Genomic DNA, 16,176 nt, shown 5'->3' on the forward strand with positions numbered 1-16,176 from the left:
TCATGAAGATTAGTTAATACTACTATTACTTTATTAAGCATTGAACTTGATCTCTGTTCTTAGTGGCATGTTTTATGTTGCAGATTTCTTTTGGTATGTTCCCCAATGACTTTTTCTTTTTGATTGTTGTTCCATGATTTTTTCAATGTTATGGAACTATAATTTTAAAAGTAACAAATTCGTTTTACCTGCAATTAACCCTGCTGGAAATTCCAGAGAAAAAAAAAATTTGCGTACTGTAACACAATTTAACGAAATATAATTGCCAAGAATACTTTTACATCGAATCCAGTTATGTACAAGATAGCGAATTTTGGGCAGCAACGTCCTTGTTCTTGCAAACGGTGGGCTCGTCAGTGGTTGTGGCCCGTGATCACCTTCTTCACGGCCTTGCGGCTTAGCTGCGGTGCCTTCGCGGAGTGGAGCATGGTGCAGATGATAGGGCGCTCCCACTTGACGCACGGTGGCAGTAGGCTCATCGGCGGCATGGTCATCCGGTTGTCCTCCTCTATCCACTTCTCAATCTTGGCGATAATTTCGTTCAGTTTCTTCCACATCATGTCGATGATGTCCATAATCTCTTGACGGTCCGCCTCCGGAATGGAGGTGCGCTGTTTCGGGATCCCAGGTCGGTCGCACATCTTTTGAATCGCCGCCCTTCGCGATTCGGAGATTACTTTGTGGTTCTGCAATTCCTCAGACAGAAGTCGCTGCAACCTGCGTCTACGGCCAAGGCACTCTCTTTCGGACTCCGGACCCTTCTTTTGCTCCTCATAGTCCCCCATCTCGTGGTTCTTCCTGGAGGCCTTACCGCCTACAGGTAGTTCCTGCCTGAAGCCTTCTGCCTTATTCTCGTTACCCATTTTCTGCGGCTTCATTGTTCCACTGGCTCCAAAATGATAAATGAGTAATTGCAAAATAAAAACTTTTGAAGCTCGTAGAAAATTTTAGGAAATCCTTAGAAATACTGGAGCAGTGTTCGGTCCAGTAAAAATTCCCTAGGCGACAGTAGAATGTCGAAGGAACTTTAGGTCAGAGCACCCTCGGATTTCAAAATAGGAGAATTTGTAGATCGTTGAGAGAACCAACCTCAAAAACCCGACACAACTTTTTCCACACCTATTTAATAATTTTCTTGTTTATCCCACAAAATCAGCAATCACTTGCGTTCCTGCGACATCTTATCAACTTGACAAACTAATGCAAATCGCTCGATGCCCCTGTAGCTGCAATTCAAAGGGCTTAGTCTTTGCAGTCAGGTTCGGTTTTTCCTTTTCGCATTCCAGGATAAGTATCTGTGGACCCCAAGTCCTCGGGGTGAACCTTAATTGTGTTAATTGACCAAAATATTTATGTTCAAACAATATTTATTTTAAATATTTTAAAACGAAGAATAGTAAGATGTATACAGTTTTTAAATTTGTTAGTAAGCAACATTTAATCATTTCAGTAAATTTGTTTTATGAAGGTTAAACTCCCTTTTAGAACTAGAGTTGCACCAAAAGCTGCACTTATGATAGTTAAAGAACGCTTAAAACACAACAAGCTAAGGTCCACCCTGCTGGCCAGCATTGTCCTTTGGCCGCCTTTGTGTGGCCCGGCTGCCACGAGCTGCTCAATAATAAATACATGAATAGATAAACTAGGACGTGGATCGGGCGAGGACGAGGGTCGCAACAGGAGACCATCTGGCAGCCTTGGCACGTCTGCCTTATAGCCATAATATATTAAATGTACGATAAGCATACAAACAAAAAAAGAGAGATAAAAAGCTGGAGATTTTCGCTGGCGGGGAGGACAAAGGGCCATCTCCTAGGTCACCGTGTTGTCGCTCTCGGGGATGACCAGGTCCTCCTCCCTGATCCTTTTGGGCAGCCGCTCCGGCACCTGCTGCCTTCCGGCGAGCTGGAACTGGTAGTTGAAGTACTCGTACACGTACAGCTGCTCGTTGTTCACGTAGTGGAAGGCCACCGGGTACTCCGATAGGCAGTCCATACACTGCGGGGAAAAGGTGATTTAATATACTTTCGTATGAAAAAAGTCACTTTAGTTTATATAAAGCCTTTCTTATAAACTTAAAGACCAAACTTTACTCTACAAAATGGAACATTATTTTCCCTGTATAAAAAAATAATACAAGTAAATATAAAAAGCGACAAAAAACGCTTATTTTCCGGTCTCAAATAAATCGAAGCATACTTTTCGACACCTATTTCAATGAAATGACACTCTTGAGTGTCAGTATTTTCTCCGAATATCGGTCTAACGAAATCCATTTCTACACCTCACCGCTCTCGCATTGTAGTAGGCGTACTTGTACAGCCAGAAGTCCAGGCCCATGTTGCCCGAAAGAAGCGCCACGAAGGGGGCGACCGGGTAGAAGCGGTTGCGCAACTGGCCGTCGCGGGAGTCGCCCGCCTTCACCCCGAGGTTGAAGAGGCACCTGCCCATCTCCACGTCCTCAGCGTGATCGTCCTCCTGGCGGCACTTAGTGGAGTCGTTCTGGCCCTCAGCGAAGATCCGCAGGGCCTCTCGGCTCAGCACGTAGCCACTGCCTCCGGACATGTACGACTGGCCAAAGCGGATTAGGGTAATCACTCAACTGTGTACATACTTTGTGGCTCACCTCGTTCTTTTGGTGGGTGCCAACCATCTTGTAGTTGAACCCGAAGTAAATGGATGTTTCCGGCGAGTACGGGTAGAGCATGTAGCGCAGGTTTTCCAAAAAGACGTAGCTTTGATAGGGGTAGAACTATTATTACTACTATAACAGTGAATAAATACTTTTGCATATAATACTTAAACTGATTTCTTTCTTTGCTAAGCAATTATTTCTTTAAAAAGAGTTTTTGGTGTAAGATAGTGTTTCTATTTATAAAATTATGTGTATGTTCAAGTGTACTTGCCAAACAAGGCAGCACATAAACTACAAATTCAGTCAACAAAATTAAAGACATCGAATCGGTTGGGTTTTTACCCGTATCAAATCATGAAATCAGCAGATAGCCCCAAAACCCTATTAATCTTCTCCGAATACTTGACCTACGTGTCGTCATCCGCCTTTATAAACCAATCAGCCTCGTCGCGCATCTGCTCGTGAATGTGGGTGAAGGCCTCCTTGGTCTTGCCCCAGAGCACCTCGTACTTGTCCGGCTTGGTCAGCACAACGGTGGGCAGCTCATCGTCCGGCTCCGAGGTCATGAAGTAGATCTTGTTGCAGCGCTTGCCCCAGGTGCGCAGGACGTGGACGGCCCTGGTCTTGTGGTACTTGGGCGTGGTGAGCACCCAGCAGAGGACTCTCACCTCCCGGTAGAGTTGCTCGGCCAGCGTTTCGTTGGAGTCGCTGGAATCGTTGGGGACGGCGCCCCTGGTGAGGGGCAAGGCGCCGGCGGTGAGCACCATCACATCCCAGTAGGCATAGAGGATGATCACCAGGCTGACCAGCAGGAAGGTCAGCAGGGCCAGGTGATTGGTGCCAGGTGATTGGGCGGCGCGGAGTTTCCCGGCACTTTCCGCTCCAAAAGCCGGTGGATTCTCCACTGTGATATACTCCCCGTCCATTTCGATACTGAGCTGGAGAGCGGGAAGCACTGGCACCCACCACCAACAGTGGGCCTTATCACAATCGGGTAACGAGGGAGCTGCGCCGAAGATAAGACAAGGTGGCGTCCAAAAACTGATACTTGTTTCGGGAACATCGCAGAGCAAGAATGCTCTATTAGCAAACTATATGGTGGGGAGAGGAAGGGAGCCGGGCAGCGACAGTCGGCGAAATTGGGAGAAAAGGCAGTCTTATCATAATGGTGCTATTTTAGGCGTCGACACTGAACACTTCAAAAGGTAATTAGCAGATTAAAATACTCGTAAAGTAAATATTAACCAATATCTTCATTACATAAGACACGCTTACTATGCTTTCAAAGATATCATATTATAACGATATACTAATTGGATGGTTTTTATCCTCGCTATCACTGCTGCATAGTGGTTGATCTAATATCGCGAATACCTATCGCTTATTTTTGAATGAGTAGCAAATAGGAAATATTCAAGGTTGGAAACGTGTTCCTCGAAACAGGGCTCTCTCAAGTGCACTCTTATCGTTTTTAAATGCAAAATTAATTAGTTTGAGGTGCAAAATTCGTTGTTTTTGGTTTTTATATTTAAGGAAAGAGCCCTTAACCTTAAAGAACTTTGGGAAAGACTGCAGTTAGTCCCTCGAACTAATTGCTCACCACGCCATCCAGAGTAGCTGGGGATATTCCAGGAAATTTATTTAAATTGCGCTCAGCATAGTTCATTAATCAAAACACTTTGGACAAACACACAGGACAACAAGCTTCTTGGGGAAAAAAAAAGAGGAAAATATATATAGAAGTAATAAAAAGGCGTTTTGGAGTAGGGCAAGCGCAAAACCCGAAAACAGTTGAAGTTGAGAGAATCTTTCAATTAATCACGAGCGACATGTGGTCGTTGCCCAGACGCTCTTCGAGGGCGGGGCGGTAGAGCGGAGCTGGGGGCGTGGCACGGCAGAGAAGACCGCCAACAGCGCGAGAAAAACAATATGGCGCGTACGCCCTGTGGGGCGACTCGGAGCACTCTGCTGCTCGCGTGCAAACAAATGGCTGCCATAATAGCGACGAGGCGGCATCCTGGTCGCATCCTGGACGCATCCGTGCCCTCCAGTCGTCCAGTCGTCCAGCAGCGCACTGTGCAATCGTGCAGTCGTCCTGTCCCCGACTGCTCCACTCCGCCGGCAAACAAATTCCCATTAATAAAATAAAATGCAGCCAGCAGCGGGTAAGAATGAAAACTATTTGGCATTGTGGGCGGCGTGGCCCTGCTGCGATTTCCCAGCGCCTAAAACAAATATAAATTTTTTCAATAAAAGCGTCGGCTTTTCCCGCGCGTTTTCCTTTTTTTCGTTCTCCGCCCGTCAAAATTAGTTTTGGCCAGGGCAAACACAGTTCAACATGAAATGCAAATAGGGGCTGGGTGCCAAAGTGGGGCTGATGAATGCCTTTGCCCTTTCGATGACGTGACCCACATGGTGCCCACAGGGGCGGCGGTCGAGGTGGTCACCTTCAGGTAACGGGTATACATTTATAAATACATCAGTACACATATTTAAAATATATAATATATTTTAGGTATACATATTATATCTGAAAAATTGTTAATAAGTTAATTAGTTAAATTAAGTATAAATTAACAATTATAAAATTAAGAGATAAGAAATATTACTGGCGTCACTCAAGTGGAGTGCATATAACCTTATATATACAGATAATATAGGTATTATTTTTTAGACTAGCTAGGAATTTCCCCAACTTTGGGGGCAGCTCAGTTAACAAGACAATGGATCCTTCGATTTCCCCTCGCTTCAATATTCTTCATAGACGACTGGCCCACAATCAACAGTTCCTTTCCATCTGGCTCTCGCAGTCCCAATACAATAAAAACGCAGCCAACCAGAAGGTCCTGCGATGGTCGGTCGGTCATCTGCAAACTGTGTGCACATCATAAAAACAAACCAAAGTCAAATGTATAACTGCAGATTTTTTGTAATAATGTTAGCTTTTGGATTTTACAAGCGCGCCAAGGCAAACGCCATTTGTCTAGCTGTCTGACCTACCCCTCTTTCCCTTTCGCGCTGCGCCATATCTTTTTTTAACGTAAATATGAGCTTAGGCAGGATTATTGGCAGTAGAGATGACGGCGTGAGGGGGTCCATCCGGGTGGCAAAACTCTTTAAATTAATCTAAAAAAACCATTTGACCAATTGATGGTTCATTTGGACAGCTAGGTATAGAAATGTTCAAATTTCCTCTTTCAGCGGACGAACTCGATTTTAAGTAACCCGTTTTCCCGAAATTGGGTCCATCGCAAGGCACCTATAATCGGTAGGAGTCCGACTGTTTCGATAATTCGTTTGTACTCGTTTGTATTTTTAAGAATTAAAAAATCGGCACACTGTCGAAGGACACCAAAAAGAGAATTAAAATACTTTTTGTGGCACAAGTGTGTGCTAGGATTTTTTCATTGCCTACATCTGAGCGCATCAGAAATTCAAAATGGCGGAACTTTCCGACAAAATTGATCCGCACAGGCGAGTGCTACGGCTAAAGTCTTGCGCTTCGACACCAGGCGAACATAAGCCGTAGCAGGTGGCTGGTGGGCGTTGACACTTTTTTACTGGAAGGGCACCGTTTGTTTGGTATAACCAGACCAGAGATGGGCAATCGCTTGATCAGCTACCACAGGCCGTATATGTTTCTGATTGGCACACCTCTCGTAAAACCTTAAAAACTGAATGTTGGCCGCCCACGAATTTTTCTCTTCACCTGGTTGCCTGAAATTAAAAAATCGCCAATTTACTTTAACATATTGAACGGCTTCGTAACATTGTTTCAGTAAAAACGATGGGTTTATAAGTCCCACACACCAGGCGAACAGAAAACATAGCAAGTGGCAGCTGGTAGCTAAAAGCTAGCTTAAACAGCTGATTTTTTCATGATGGCGGCTCCTTCCATATTTCCCCTCTCCCTGTTGACCAATAAAAAGCGATCTCCATGGGAAAGAACCGTTGGTTAAGAACAAAACGCAGACTAGAGATGCGCAAGCATAACGATTTCACGAGTTCGTCACGGGACTGTCACGACCTAGTCATGATAAGCACGACATAAGAATGAAACCCCATGTATTTGCTGAGACCGCGACAAAGGGAAGAAGTCACGGGAGCATCTCTAATAAGCTTAGAATAAACCGAACAGCTGATTGTTTCGACACCTGCTAAACATTTATGTTCGCCTGGTGTCTGAAATCAGAATCAGAAAGTTTTCTTCAACAAATCGAAGAGCTTCGTAACATTTTCTCAGTCAAAATGCTTGGTGTTTGAGTCTCAGACACCAGGCGAACAGAAAACACAGCAAGTGGCAGCTGGTAGCCAAAAGCTAGCTTAAACAGCTGATTTTTTCAAGATGGCGTTTGCTTCCATATTTCCCCTTCCCCAAGGACCAATAGAAAATCATCACCACGGGAAAGAACCGTTGGTTAAGAACAAAACGCACACTAGAGATGCGCTAACATGGCGGTTTCACGAGTTCGTCACGGGATTGTCACGATCTAGTCATGATAAGCACGACATAAGAATGAAACCGCATGTATTTGCTGAGACCGTGACAAAGCGAAGCAGTCACGAGAGCATCGCTAATAAGGTTAGAATAAACCGATCAGCTGATTGTTTCGACACCTGCTAAACATTTATGTTCGCCTGGTGTCTGAAATCAGAATCAGAAAGTTTTCTTCAACAAATCGAAGAGCTTCGTAACATTTTCTCAGTCAAAATGCTTGGTGTTTGAGTCTCAGACACCAGGCGAACAGAAAACACAGCAAGTGGCAGCTGGTAGCCAAAAGCTAGCTTAAACAGCTGATTTTTTTCAAGATGGCGTTTGCTTCCATATTTCCCCTCTCCCTGTTGACCAATAGAAAGCGATCTCCATGGGAAAGAACCGTTGGTTAAGAACAAAACGCAGACCAGAGATGCGCAAGCATGACGATTTCACGAGTTCGTACCAGGACTGTCACGTTATAGTCACAAAAGGCACGACATAAAAATGGATTCCCATGTATTTGATGAGACCGTGACAAAGGGAAGCAATCATAAGGGCATCTCCGATAAGCTCAGAATAAACTGATCCGCTGATCGCTGCGACACCTCCTAAACGTTTATGTTCGCCTGGTGTCTGAAATCAGAATTATGAAGTTTTCTTCAACAAATCGAAGAGCTTCGTAACATTTTCTCAGTCGAAATGCTTGGTGTTTAAGTCTCAGACACCAGTCGAACAGAAAACACAGCAAGTGGCAGCTGGTAGCCATAAGCTAACTCAAACAGCTGATTTTTTTGAAGATGGCGTCTGCTTCCATGTTTCCCCTCCCCCAAGAACCAATGGCAAGCGATCTCCACGGGAAAGAACCGTTGGTTAAGAACAAAACGCAGACCAGAGATGCGCAAGCATGACGATTTCACGAGTTCGTCCCAGGACTGTCACGATATAGTCACAAAAGGCACGACATAAGAATGAAACCCCATGTATTTGCTGAGACCGTGACAAAGGGAAGCAGTCACGGGAGCATCTCTAATAAGCTTAGAATAAACCGATCAGCTGATTGTTTCGACACCTGCTAAACGTTTATGTTCGCCTGGTGTCTGAAATTAGGAATCAAGAAATTTACCCCAATAAATCCAAGGACTTCGTAACATTTTCTCAGTCAAAATGCTTGGTGTAAGAGTCTGAGACACCAGGCGAACAGAAAACACAGCAAGTGGCAGCTGGTAGCTAAAAGCTAGCTTAAACAGCTGATTTTTTCAAGATGGCGTTTGCTTCCATATTTCCCCTCTCCCTGTTGACCAATAGAAAGCGATCTCCATGGGAAAGAACCGTTGGTTCAGAACAAAGAGCAGACTAGAGATGCGCAAGCATGACGATTTCACAAGTTCGTCACGGGACTGTCACGACCTAGTCATGATAAGCACGACATAAGAATGAAACCCCATGTATTTGCTGAGACCGTGACAAAGCGAAGCAGTCACGAGAGCATCGCTAATAAGCTTAGAATAAACCGATCAGCTGATTGTTTCGACACCTGCTAAACATTTATGTTCGCCTGGTGTCTGAAATCAGAATTAGGAAGTTTCCTTCAACAAATCGAAGAGCTTCGTAACATTTTCTCAGTCAAAATGCTTGGTGTTTGAGTCTCAGACACCAGGCGAACAGGAAACACAGCAAGTGGCAGCTGGTAGCCATAAGCTAACTCAAACAGCTGATTTTTTTCAAGATGGCGTTTGCTTCCATATTTCCCCTCCCCCAAGAACCGTTGGTTAAGAACAAAACGCAGACCAGAGATGCGCAAGCATGACGATTTCACGAGTTCGTCCCAGGACTGTCACGATATAGTCACAAAAGGCACGACATAAGAATGAAACCCCATGTATTTGCTGAGACCGTGACAAATGGAAGCAGTCACGGGAGCATCTCTAATAAGCTTAGAATAAACCGATCAGCTGATTGTTTCGACACCTGCTAAACGTTTATGTTCGCCTGGTGTCTGAAATTAGGAATCAAGAAATTTACCCCAATAAATCCAAGGACTTCGTAACATTTTCTCAGTCAAAATGCTTGGTGTAAGAGTCTGAGACACCAGGCGAACAGAAAACACAGCAAGTGGCAGCTGGTAGCTAAAAGCTAGCTTAAACAGCTGATTTTTTCAAGATGGCGTTTGCTTCCATATTTCCCCTCTCCCTGTTGACCAATAGAAAGCGATCTCCATGGGAAAGAACCGTTGGTTCAGAACAAAGAGCAGACTAGAGATGCGCAAGCATGACGATTTCACGAGTTCGTCACGGGACTGTCACGACCTAGTCATGATAAGCACGACATAAGAATGAAACCCCATGTATTTGCTGAGACCGTGACAAAGGGAAGCAGTCACGGGAGCATCTCTAATAAGCTTAGAATAAACCGATCAGCTGATTGTTTCGACACCTGCTAAACGTTTATGTTCGCCTGGTGTCTGAAATTAGGAATCAAGAAATTTACCCCAATAAATCCAAGGACTTCGTAACATTTTCTAAGTCGAAATGCTTGGTGTTTGAGTCTCAGACACCAGGCGAACAGGAAACACAGCAAGTGGCAGCTGGTAGCCATAAGCTAACTCAAACAGCTGATTTTATTTCAACATGGCGTCTGCTTCCATGTTTCCCCTCCCTCAAGAACCAATGGTAAGCGATCTCGACGGGAAAGAACAAAGCGCAGACTAGAGATGCGCAAACATGGCGGATTCACGAGTTCGTCACGATGTGCACGAAAGAACAGTTAAGTCCTATGTATTTTCTTACGTCGCACCATGGAAAATAATATGATTTAAAAGCAAAATTGAAAGTTTAATGAATTTATCTTAATGTTGTTATAGAAACAAAAATATGTAGAGTTTACTTCACATTCGTATTTTCCTGTTACAACCGCTAAAGTCCTGTGCACACCTAATCATTGTATTAGTAAAAAGGCAGCGCTCAAATGTAGGCAACACTTCTAATGTAGTTCTGAAGCCATGTCTTAAGCAGTTTTAAAATATCTGACTATTAAATGCAATCACGCAGATTTGGTGGCCTATGATTTTTTGGTACCACAAGATGCAACCAACGAACACTACTCAAAATCACGATCGAACTGTTGAACTGTTCCACCACTGCGTCTGCCTGCACCTCTCACACACACTCGAAAACAAACACACAGTGAGACATCAAACGTGCCAACATTTGCCATATTTTTGTAATCAAAGTAAACAATCCACTTAACCCAACACGGACATGCAAAACGACTGCCAGCTGGCTGTCTCCCCGTCCACCCTGACCCTCTGCCATCTCGCTCCCGCCAAATGGAACGTCTCTCGCAATTTCGGTTCGATTTTTTGGCAGGGAAATGGAGGCCAACGACAGTCCACCCACTTGGCCCACTCAACTTGGTAAAAAAGCAAACACACTCACATTATTTTCTTGTCAAAAATATCGAAAACTTTAATGTTACTGCTTGTAATTAAATTGTATTTCTTACTGTTCTTGTAGGCCGATATAAAAATAAATAAAGATGGGCGTAAGACAGAAAGCTTAGAAATCAGATATAAAAAGTTATTTCAAACCAATTTTATTCCAGTTTTGAAAGTAATATCGATTTCTTCATAGGTACAGAACTTTTGCCTGAAACAATACAATTTTAACTGGTTCTTGCATTTCCTATCAACCAACTTCGTTTTTCTCAGACTCTCTCGATGGGATGCCATATATTGTAACTTGATACGTGCATATTTATATTATGGTAATTTTTTCATGTGCACCCACTGCTCGTTCATACATCTCTGCAACTATCCGTTTGTTGCTATTGTCACTAGTTTGGCGGACTGCTGGACGGGTGGACGGGTGGACGGGTGGGGGGTCCTCCTGCATTCCAGCAATTTTTGGCCCCACATTCCGCCGGAATGGCCGGGGAGGAGTCAGGAGCCGGAGTCCTGGGCACGTGATGCCTTTCGATGTCTTAGCTCGTTTTTTATGCAAACAGCATTTGAATTTGAAATGAAAACGCTGACGGGCGCCGGCAATGTCAATGCACATGGAACTGGAGCCCGGATCCGTCAGATGGGTGGCAGGGTGGCTGGGTGGCTGGGTGGCTGGGTGGCTGGGTGTCCGGGAAACTCAGAATTGGGACCTGCGAACTGTACGGATCCAAGAACTGGTCGTTGTCCTGCAGCTGAAGTCCTTCGCAGCAGGGGGAATGCCAATGCTATTGCATACTTTTCAGCGTCGTGCGGTTACTTTCAGCACACTGATATGACAAGGGTCCACCCCAAACACCCTAAACACATTCTGAGTGGTAGGGTGGCTCTATGCGGTGATACATTTTATAAATACAACTAAAGCCCAGAAAGGGCGCTGAAGAGAAGGCAGCAACATGTGTATTTTGAGTCCGAAAGAACCGGTCAAATTAAAGTTAATTTTTCACGGTATGCTTTTGGACACCTTTTGCAGTATAATGACAAATCAAAAAGCATTAAAGTAAGTTAATCCTCTTTTATTTTTCTTCACCACTATCATGGATATTGGTGAGCTCCGACAAGTTGAGCCACCCTTTGCGGGAACATTGTGTCCATTGGCATTTTGCTGGAAAACACAAAAGTCAGGGGCGGAGCGAGGAGCAGGGAGGGGGTAAAAGGGAGTGGGTTGGGAAAATAGTTTTTACTGCACACAAACACAAAACGCAATGACAAAAAGGCCATAAAAAGCAGCGCCGCCAACTTTGTTATTACATTTTTATACCGGGTTCCCCCACATACACATATGCAAACCGTTTTTATTGGCATAAAGAAGCAAGTGGAACACCTGTTCCTGGCCACCAGCACCAGCGATATCCCGCCGTTGCGGATTCATTTGCATTTGCATTATTCCCCTGTTTGCTCGGCAACCCTTTTTCCCCATTTGTACCCCTTTTTCCACCTCTAGATCTGACTTTTATTATTTTTGGCTAGTTCTGCTGCATTACAAAATGTGTTGACATGTTATGATTTCGATTTTAATTTCAGCAGCTGCAGGCGAGACAAAAAGGTGGCTCCGAAGGGGATGAGGAAGCTGATCCGGCAAACATTTGCCAAAGCCAAAAATCAGAAGCTCAGCAGGGAATTTAATAAAATTGGGTCTGCTATTTTCAGTATTTACAAAAAATGTATAACTTATACAGTAATATTTGTAACAAATAAAAAGATTCGGGGATTACGCATTCGCTTTGTGACAAGTTGAAAAACTGAATATCCAGACTACTTTTCATCCCCGTCAGAGGAAAACACAGTTCTATTCAGTGCGCATTAAATGTCATATTTGTGTTATTATCTGCTTCAACAGCAGCCATCAACTCACCCCCACACCATATAACGCCTCCTAAAAGTGCTGTACTGCAGCTTGGGTTATTTTATTATTAGAGCTCGTCATTATCGATAACAAGTACTCAAACAGATCGATTACCGGATACCCATTCGGTGTTTGCTCAACAGCTAAAGGACTCAGTCAACAACTTAAAGCCGGGATATGCCAGCTGCACTGGGGTATCGATTACTTGGTGCTATTATTATTATTATTTTGCGATGCCAAAAGTCCACTTTGACCATGGATTCCATTGTATTTATAGAACTCTCCACATTGCTGGACACTAATTAGGAGTGAGATTACAGCAGCGAGTACTTATTATCTGCAGTATTCCTTTGCCAGGTATCCATTTCATTGCTGCTCTTTTCCTTCAGGGTGCTTAAATGTGTATTTAAGTACTTTAGTTAAATTTGTACACTACTCATCCTTGGTTTTCTGCGTTTTGCAGATCCCTCTCAGGGAGTCGTCTTTTAGCTGATCCCTCTGTCATTTGTCAGCCGGTCGCCTTGGCTTTTAATTAAATATGTTGCAAGGATTTCAGCCACATTCTCGGGAGGTGGCTCAGAAATGTCGGAAGACTGTGACAGGACATAGAGGTAGCTGGCCCCCTCGAACGACGAGGCACGGGGGCGGAACAAAAGTTGTCACTCGGGTGTCAGCTGGGGAAGATAAATAAATAAGCTGTGGGCCAGGGCTTTAAGCAAGTTGTGCTGTTATCCTTGCAGCTCCTCCACTGCTGCTGCTCATGCGGTTTATATTTATGCCGCTGCTATTGCCTCGCCATTGTCCTGTTGTTGTCACGCGAGCCGGGCGCGCATTTCCAATAATAATCTCTTGTCCCGGGCATAAATGTCGCATTAAAATGTCACGCACTTGTGGCTTAATCACGCCAAAGGATAACGGCATGCCCACTGGCCCCAAGGTGCACTGAGCGAAATCATAAAGTGAATTCCTAGATTTCGCGTGCGATCATTAGACCGTGAATAGGTTTAAAATTCTATGATAATAATTTCACTTGCAAGACCGACATGCTCTAACATAGAAGAAGAACACTATAGTCGAGTGCCTCGACTATCAGATACCCGTTACCCAGCTTAAGGGAGCAAAAGGATAATGAAAATATATAAGCAGAAAAGCGCCACCTACCAGCTTTTTCAGTAGATGTTATGTGGGCGGCAGACAGATTTAAGCGTTTTGCCCATTTGTGGGCGTTAGAGTGGGCATGGCACCTAGCGCTGCGTAGGAATCTGCATGCCAAGTATTAATATTCTAGCTCTTATAGTTTCCGAGATCTGAGCGTGCATACGGACGGACGGACAGGCGGACATGGCTAGATCGACTCGGCTAGTGATCCTGAATATAAAGTATATATTCGTATGTCGTCGGAAACGCTTCCTTTTACCTGTTACCTGGAAATAACTCCTACGTAACAACTAATTAATATTTAATATAGTAAGACAAAGAAATCATTGAGAAACTAATACTTAATTTCAACTGTTATTGATGACATTTAACTTATATTTCAAAAAAAACTCCACTCACTTTTTTTCTAAGTGCAGGATGTGGGGGCAGAACTGCCGGACGGCATGCAGGACAGTAGCGCTATGACAACAGCACTTGAGTAGTCATCCCCTCGCCATGCTCCTCCATCCTATTCTCCGGCCTACTGCTGTTATCTCATCGACTTGGTCCAGGACTCGGGAGTCGTTTGGCTAGAGGACTGCGGTTCCATAGGCATTACTTGTTTGCGGTTTTTATTATATCATGCTCATGTCAAACGGGCTCAGCATTGTCACATCCTTAGCCGCTGCTGACGATGATGATGATGATGATGCTGCTGCTGCTGCTGCTCTGTGCCAGCTCAGCGTCCTGTCATCCCAGCTCTTGGCCACCGAGTCCTCATCCCTCTTCTCCTCCCCATCACCATCGGCTCCGCCCGCTCCTCAATCCCAGTCCCCAACTAAGGCCCACGGTTGGCTCTTGTCTTTCATCTCAAGCTGCCAGTTATTACACATTGCCAGCGTCTTAATGTCGGGATTGTCAGTCGAGGGCTTCGGGCAGAGGTCCTTTGAATTCCGGAGCGGCGAGCCCCCTCGGGTGTTTCGCCCCATTCCGCCAACAGGTGGCGGGCCTCGTTCAAGTGGCCGTATAGAAAAAGATGAGCTGGTGCCTAAAAGGCCAACCACTTGTTTCAAAAAAGAAGAGGTATTACTTTATCCAAATACCCAGATGCCCTAACCGTTTGATCATAAAGGCAAATCTTGTATATGAAATGAATTAAAATGATTATAGCTCCCAACTAATTACATAAAAATAAATCTTTGCCAGACTAAGTGGCTTACTTGTGGTAAACAACTTCTCGAAACAGCCTATTGGGAATGGTAAGGGGTTCTTAACTCCAAGATGTGACCTGCATTCATTAGGTATAACCCTGTTGCCTTATAAGGTCTTCTAACCCGGAGATTGAGAAATCGGCAGGCTCCTTGGAATTTCTCGAGAGCATTGCAGCCAGGAGATGTGAGTCGTTCGGACTGACTGCAATTGGCAGCAGTTGGCAACATTTTATAAGTTAAGGCACGTTCCAGTGGTTAGGTCCACTCAACGGCCCGGCCCCGGTGTTCGACCACCCCCTCCTGCTGCTGGGGCCTTTGGTTGTGTGGTCAGGAGGAAACTGCAGTCGACTGCCGCAATGAGAACGCAAAGTTTATTTGCTGAACGGGGCCAAAAAGGCGAGGCCTGTAGTGGGCAAGACCCTTAACCGTCGCCGTAGCCCCAACCCTAACCCTAACCCTAACCGTAACCGTAACCGTAGCCCCAACCATAACCATAAGTCAGAAATTGAATTTGTGGAGAAAGCTGGCAGCGGGCGGGGGATGCCTTCTACGGGGCTAATTCGATTAGAGAGTTACAAATGCTGATCCAATTTGCATTGTCAATTAAATCGCCATCCTGGTAGCACCAGCATTCATAATTGCATTACAGCATATTGTCCTGTCATCAACATGTTGTGTCCACAAATTTTCCACTGACTTCAGCACTTTGCGCAACGCCCCTTTTCCGGCTGGTCAAAATGATTCCTAATTTCGGCCCGCCTATGCAGCATTACTTTGGGGTATTATTGCCAGTAAGGAGTAGCCAGCAGCCAGTAACTCGGCGGCTTTCTTGGTGATTGGCCAGCAAAAAGTTTTGTGGCAGCCGCAGTGTCGCCCAAGGAACTCGTGCCCTGTGTCCGGGGCTCTGGGTCCTTTGCACTCGACTGCGTTGAGTCAAGTTGATGAAAGGCCAAGTCAAATGCCTCACTGATTGCATTGACATATCCCTTTGGCCCTTTCGGCCCGGCCCAAATGTATTTGGCAAAACTTTACGTATGATTTGCTGGGAAAATTGAAATTGAAATTTGCCCCGCATCCTGTGGGGTCGCCTGGGATTCATTAATGCCTCCACACATCCGTCCGGCGATGTTGGTTCTGCTGCCAGTCTGCGATTTGCATTTCAATTATGTTCAAATTGCATCTTCTATATCTTTCGCCATTCCGGGTATTATTCAAGGGGTGGGTGCAATATGCTATGTTTGGCTTCCAAGTATGTATATATACATTTAGTAATTATTTCGCATACAAAAGCTAACAAGCCAAATCGAAAAATCTTTCAAAATTTTCACTTTTTTTTTGAAAAATTGGACAAAAAATAAATTTTGTAGTAGTGGA

General features: G+C 44.7%; 1 protein-coding gene across 1 annotated transcript; it reads right to left on the bottom strand.

Moving 5' to 3' along the window:
- Positions 1 to 1,634: 1,634 nt before the first annotated feature.
- On the bottom strand, positions 1,635 to 3,561 carry LOC108027482 (glycoprotein-N-acetylgalactosamine 3-beta-galactosyltransferase 1). The gene is made up of 4 exons (XM_017098927.1): positions 3,047 to 3,561; positions 2,627 to 2,735; positions 2,290 to 2,571; positions 1,635 to 1,998 (listed from the first exon to the last, which is right to left on the bottom strand). The coding sequence occupies exons 1-4, from the start codon at positions 3,559 to 3,561 to the stop codon at positions 1,813 to 1,815; spliced, it is 1,092 nt and encodes a 363-aa protein (XP_016954416.1). The 3' UTR covers positions 1,635 to 1,812.
- Between the last annotated feature and the right edge of the window lie 12,615 nt (positions 3,562 to 16,176).

Source organism: Drosophila biarmipes, chromosome X, assembly GCF_025231255.1.
Source record: "Drosophila biarmipes strain raj3 chromosome X, RU_DBia_V1.1, whole genome shotgun sequence".
NCBI lineage: Eukaryota > Metazoa > Arthropoda > Insecta > Diptera > Drosophilidae > Drosophila > Drosophila biarmipes.

Bases quoted from the DNA above. Each gene is read 5' to 3' on its own strand.
- LOC108027482 (XM_017098927.1), bottom strand. From the start codon at position 3,561: ATGGACGGGGAGTATATCACAGTGGAGAATCCACCGGCTTTTGGAGCG. The intron at 2,736-3,046 runs GTAGGTCAAGTA...CCCCTATCAAAG, and splicing joins ATAAAGGCGGATGACGACAC to CTACGTCTTTTTGGAAAACC. The intron at 1,999-2,289 runs GTGAGGTGTAGA...TTTTCCCCGCAG, and splicing joins CCTACTACAATGCGAGAGCG to TGTATGGACTGCCTATCGGA.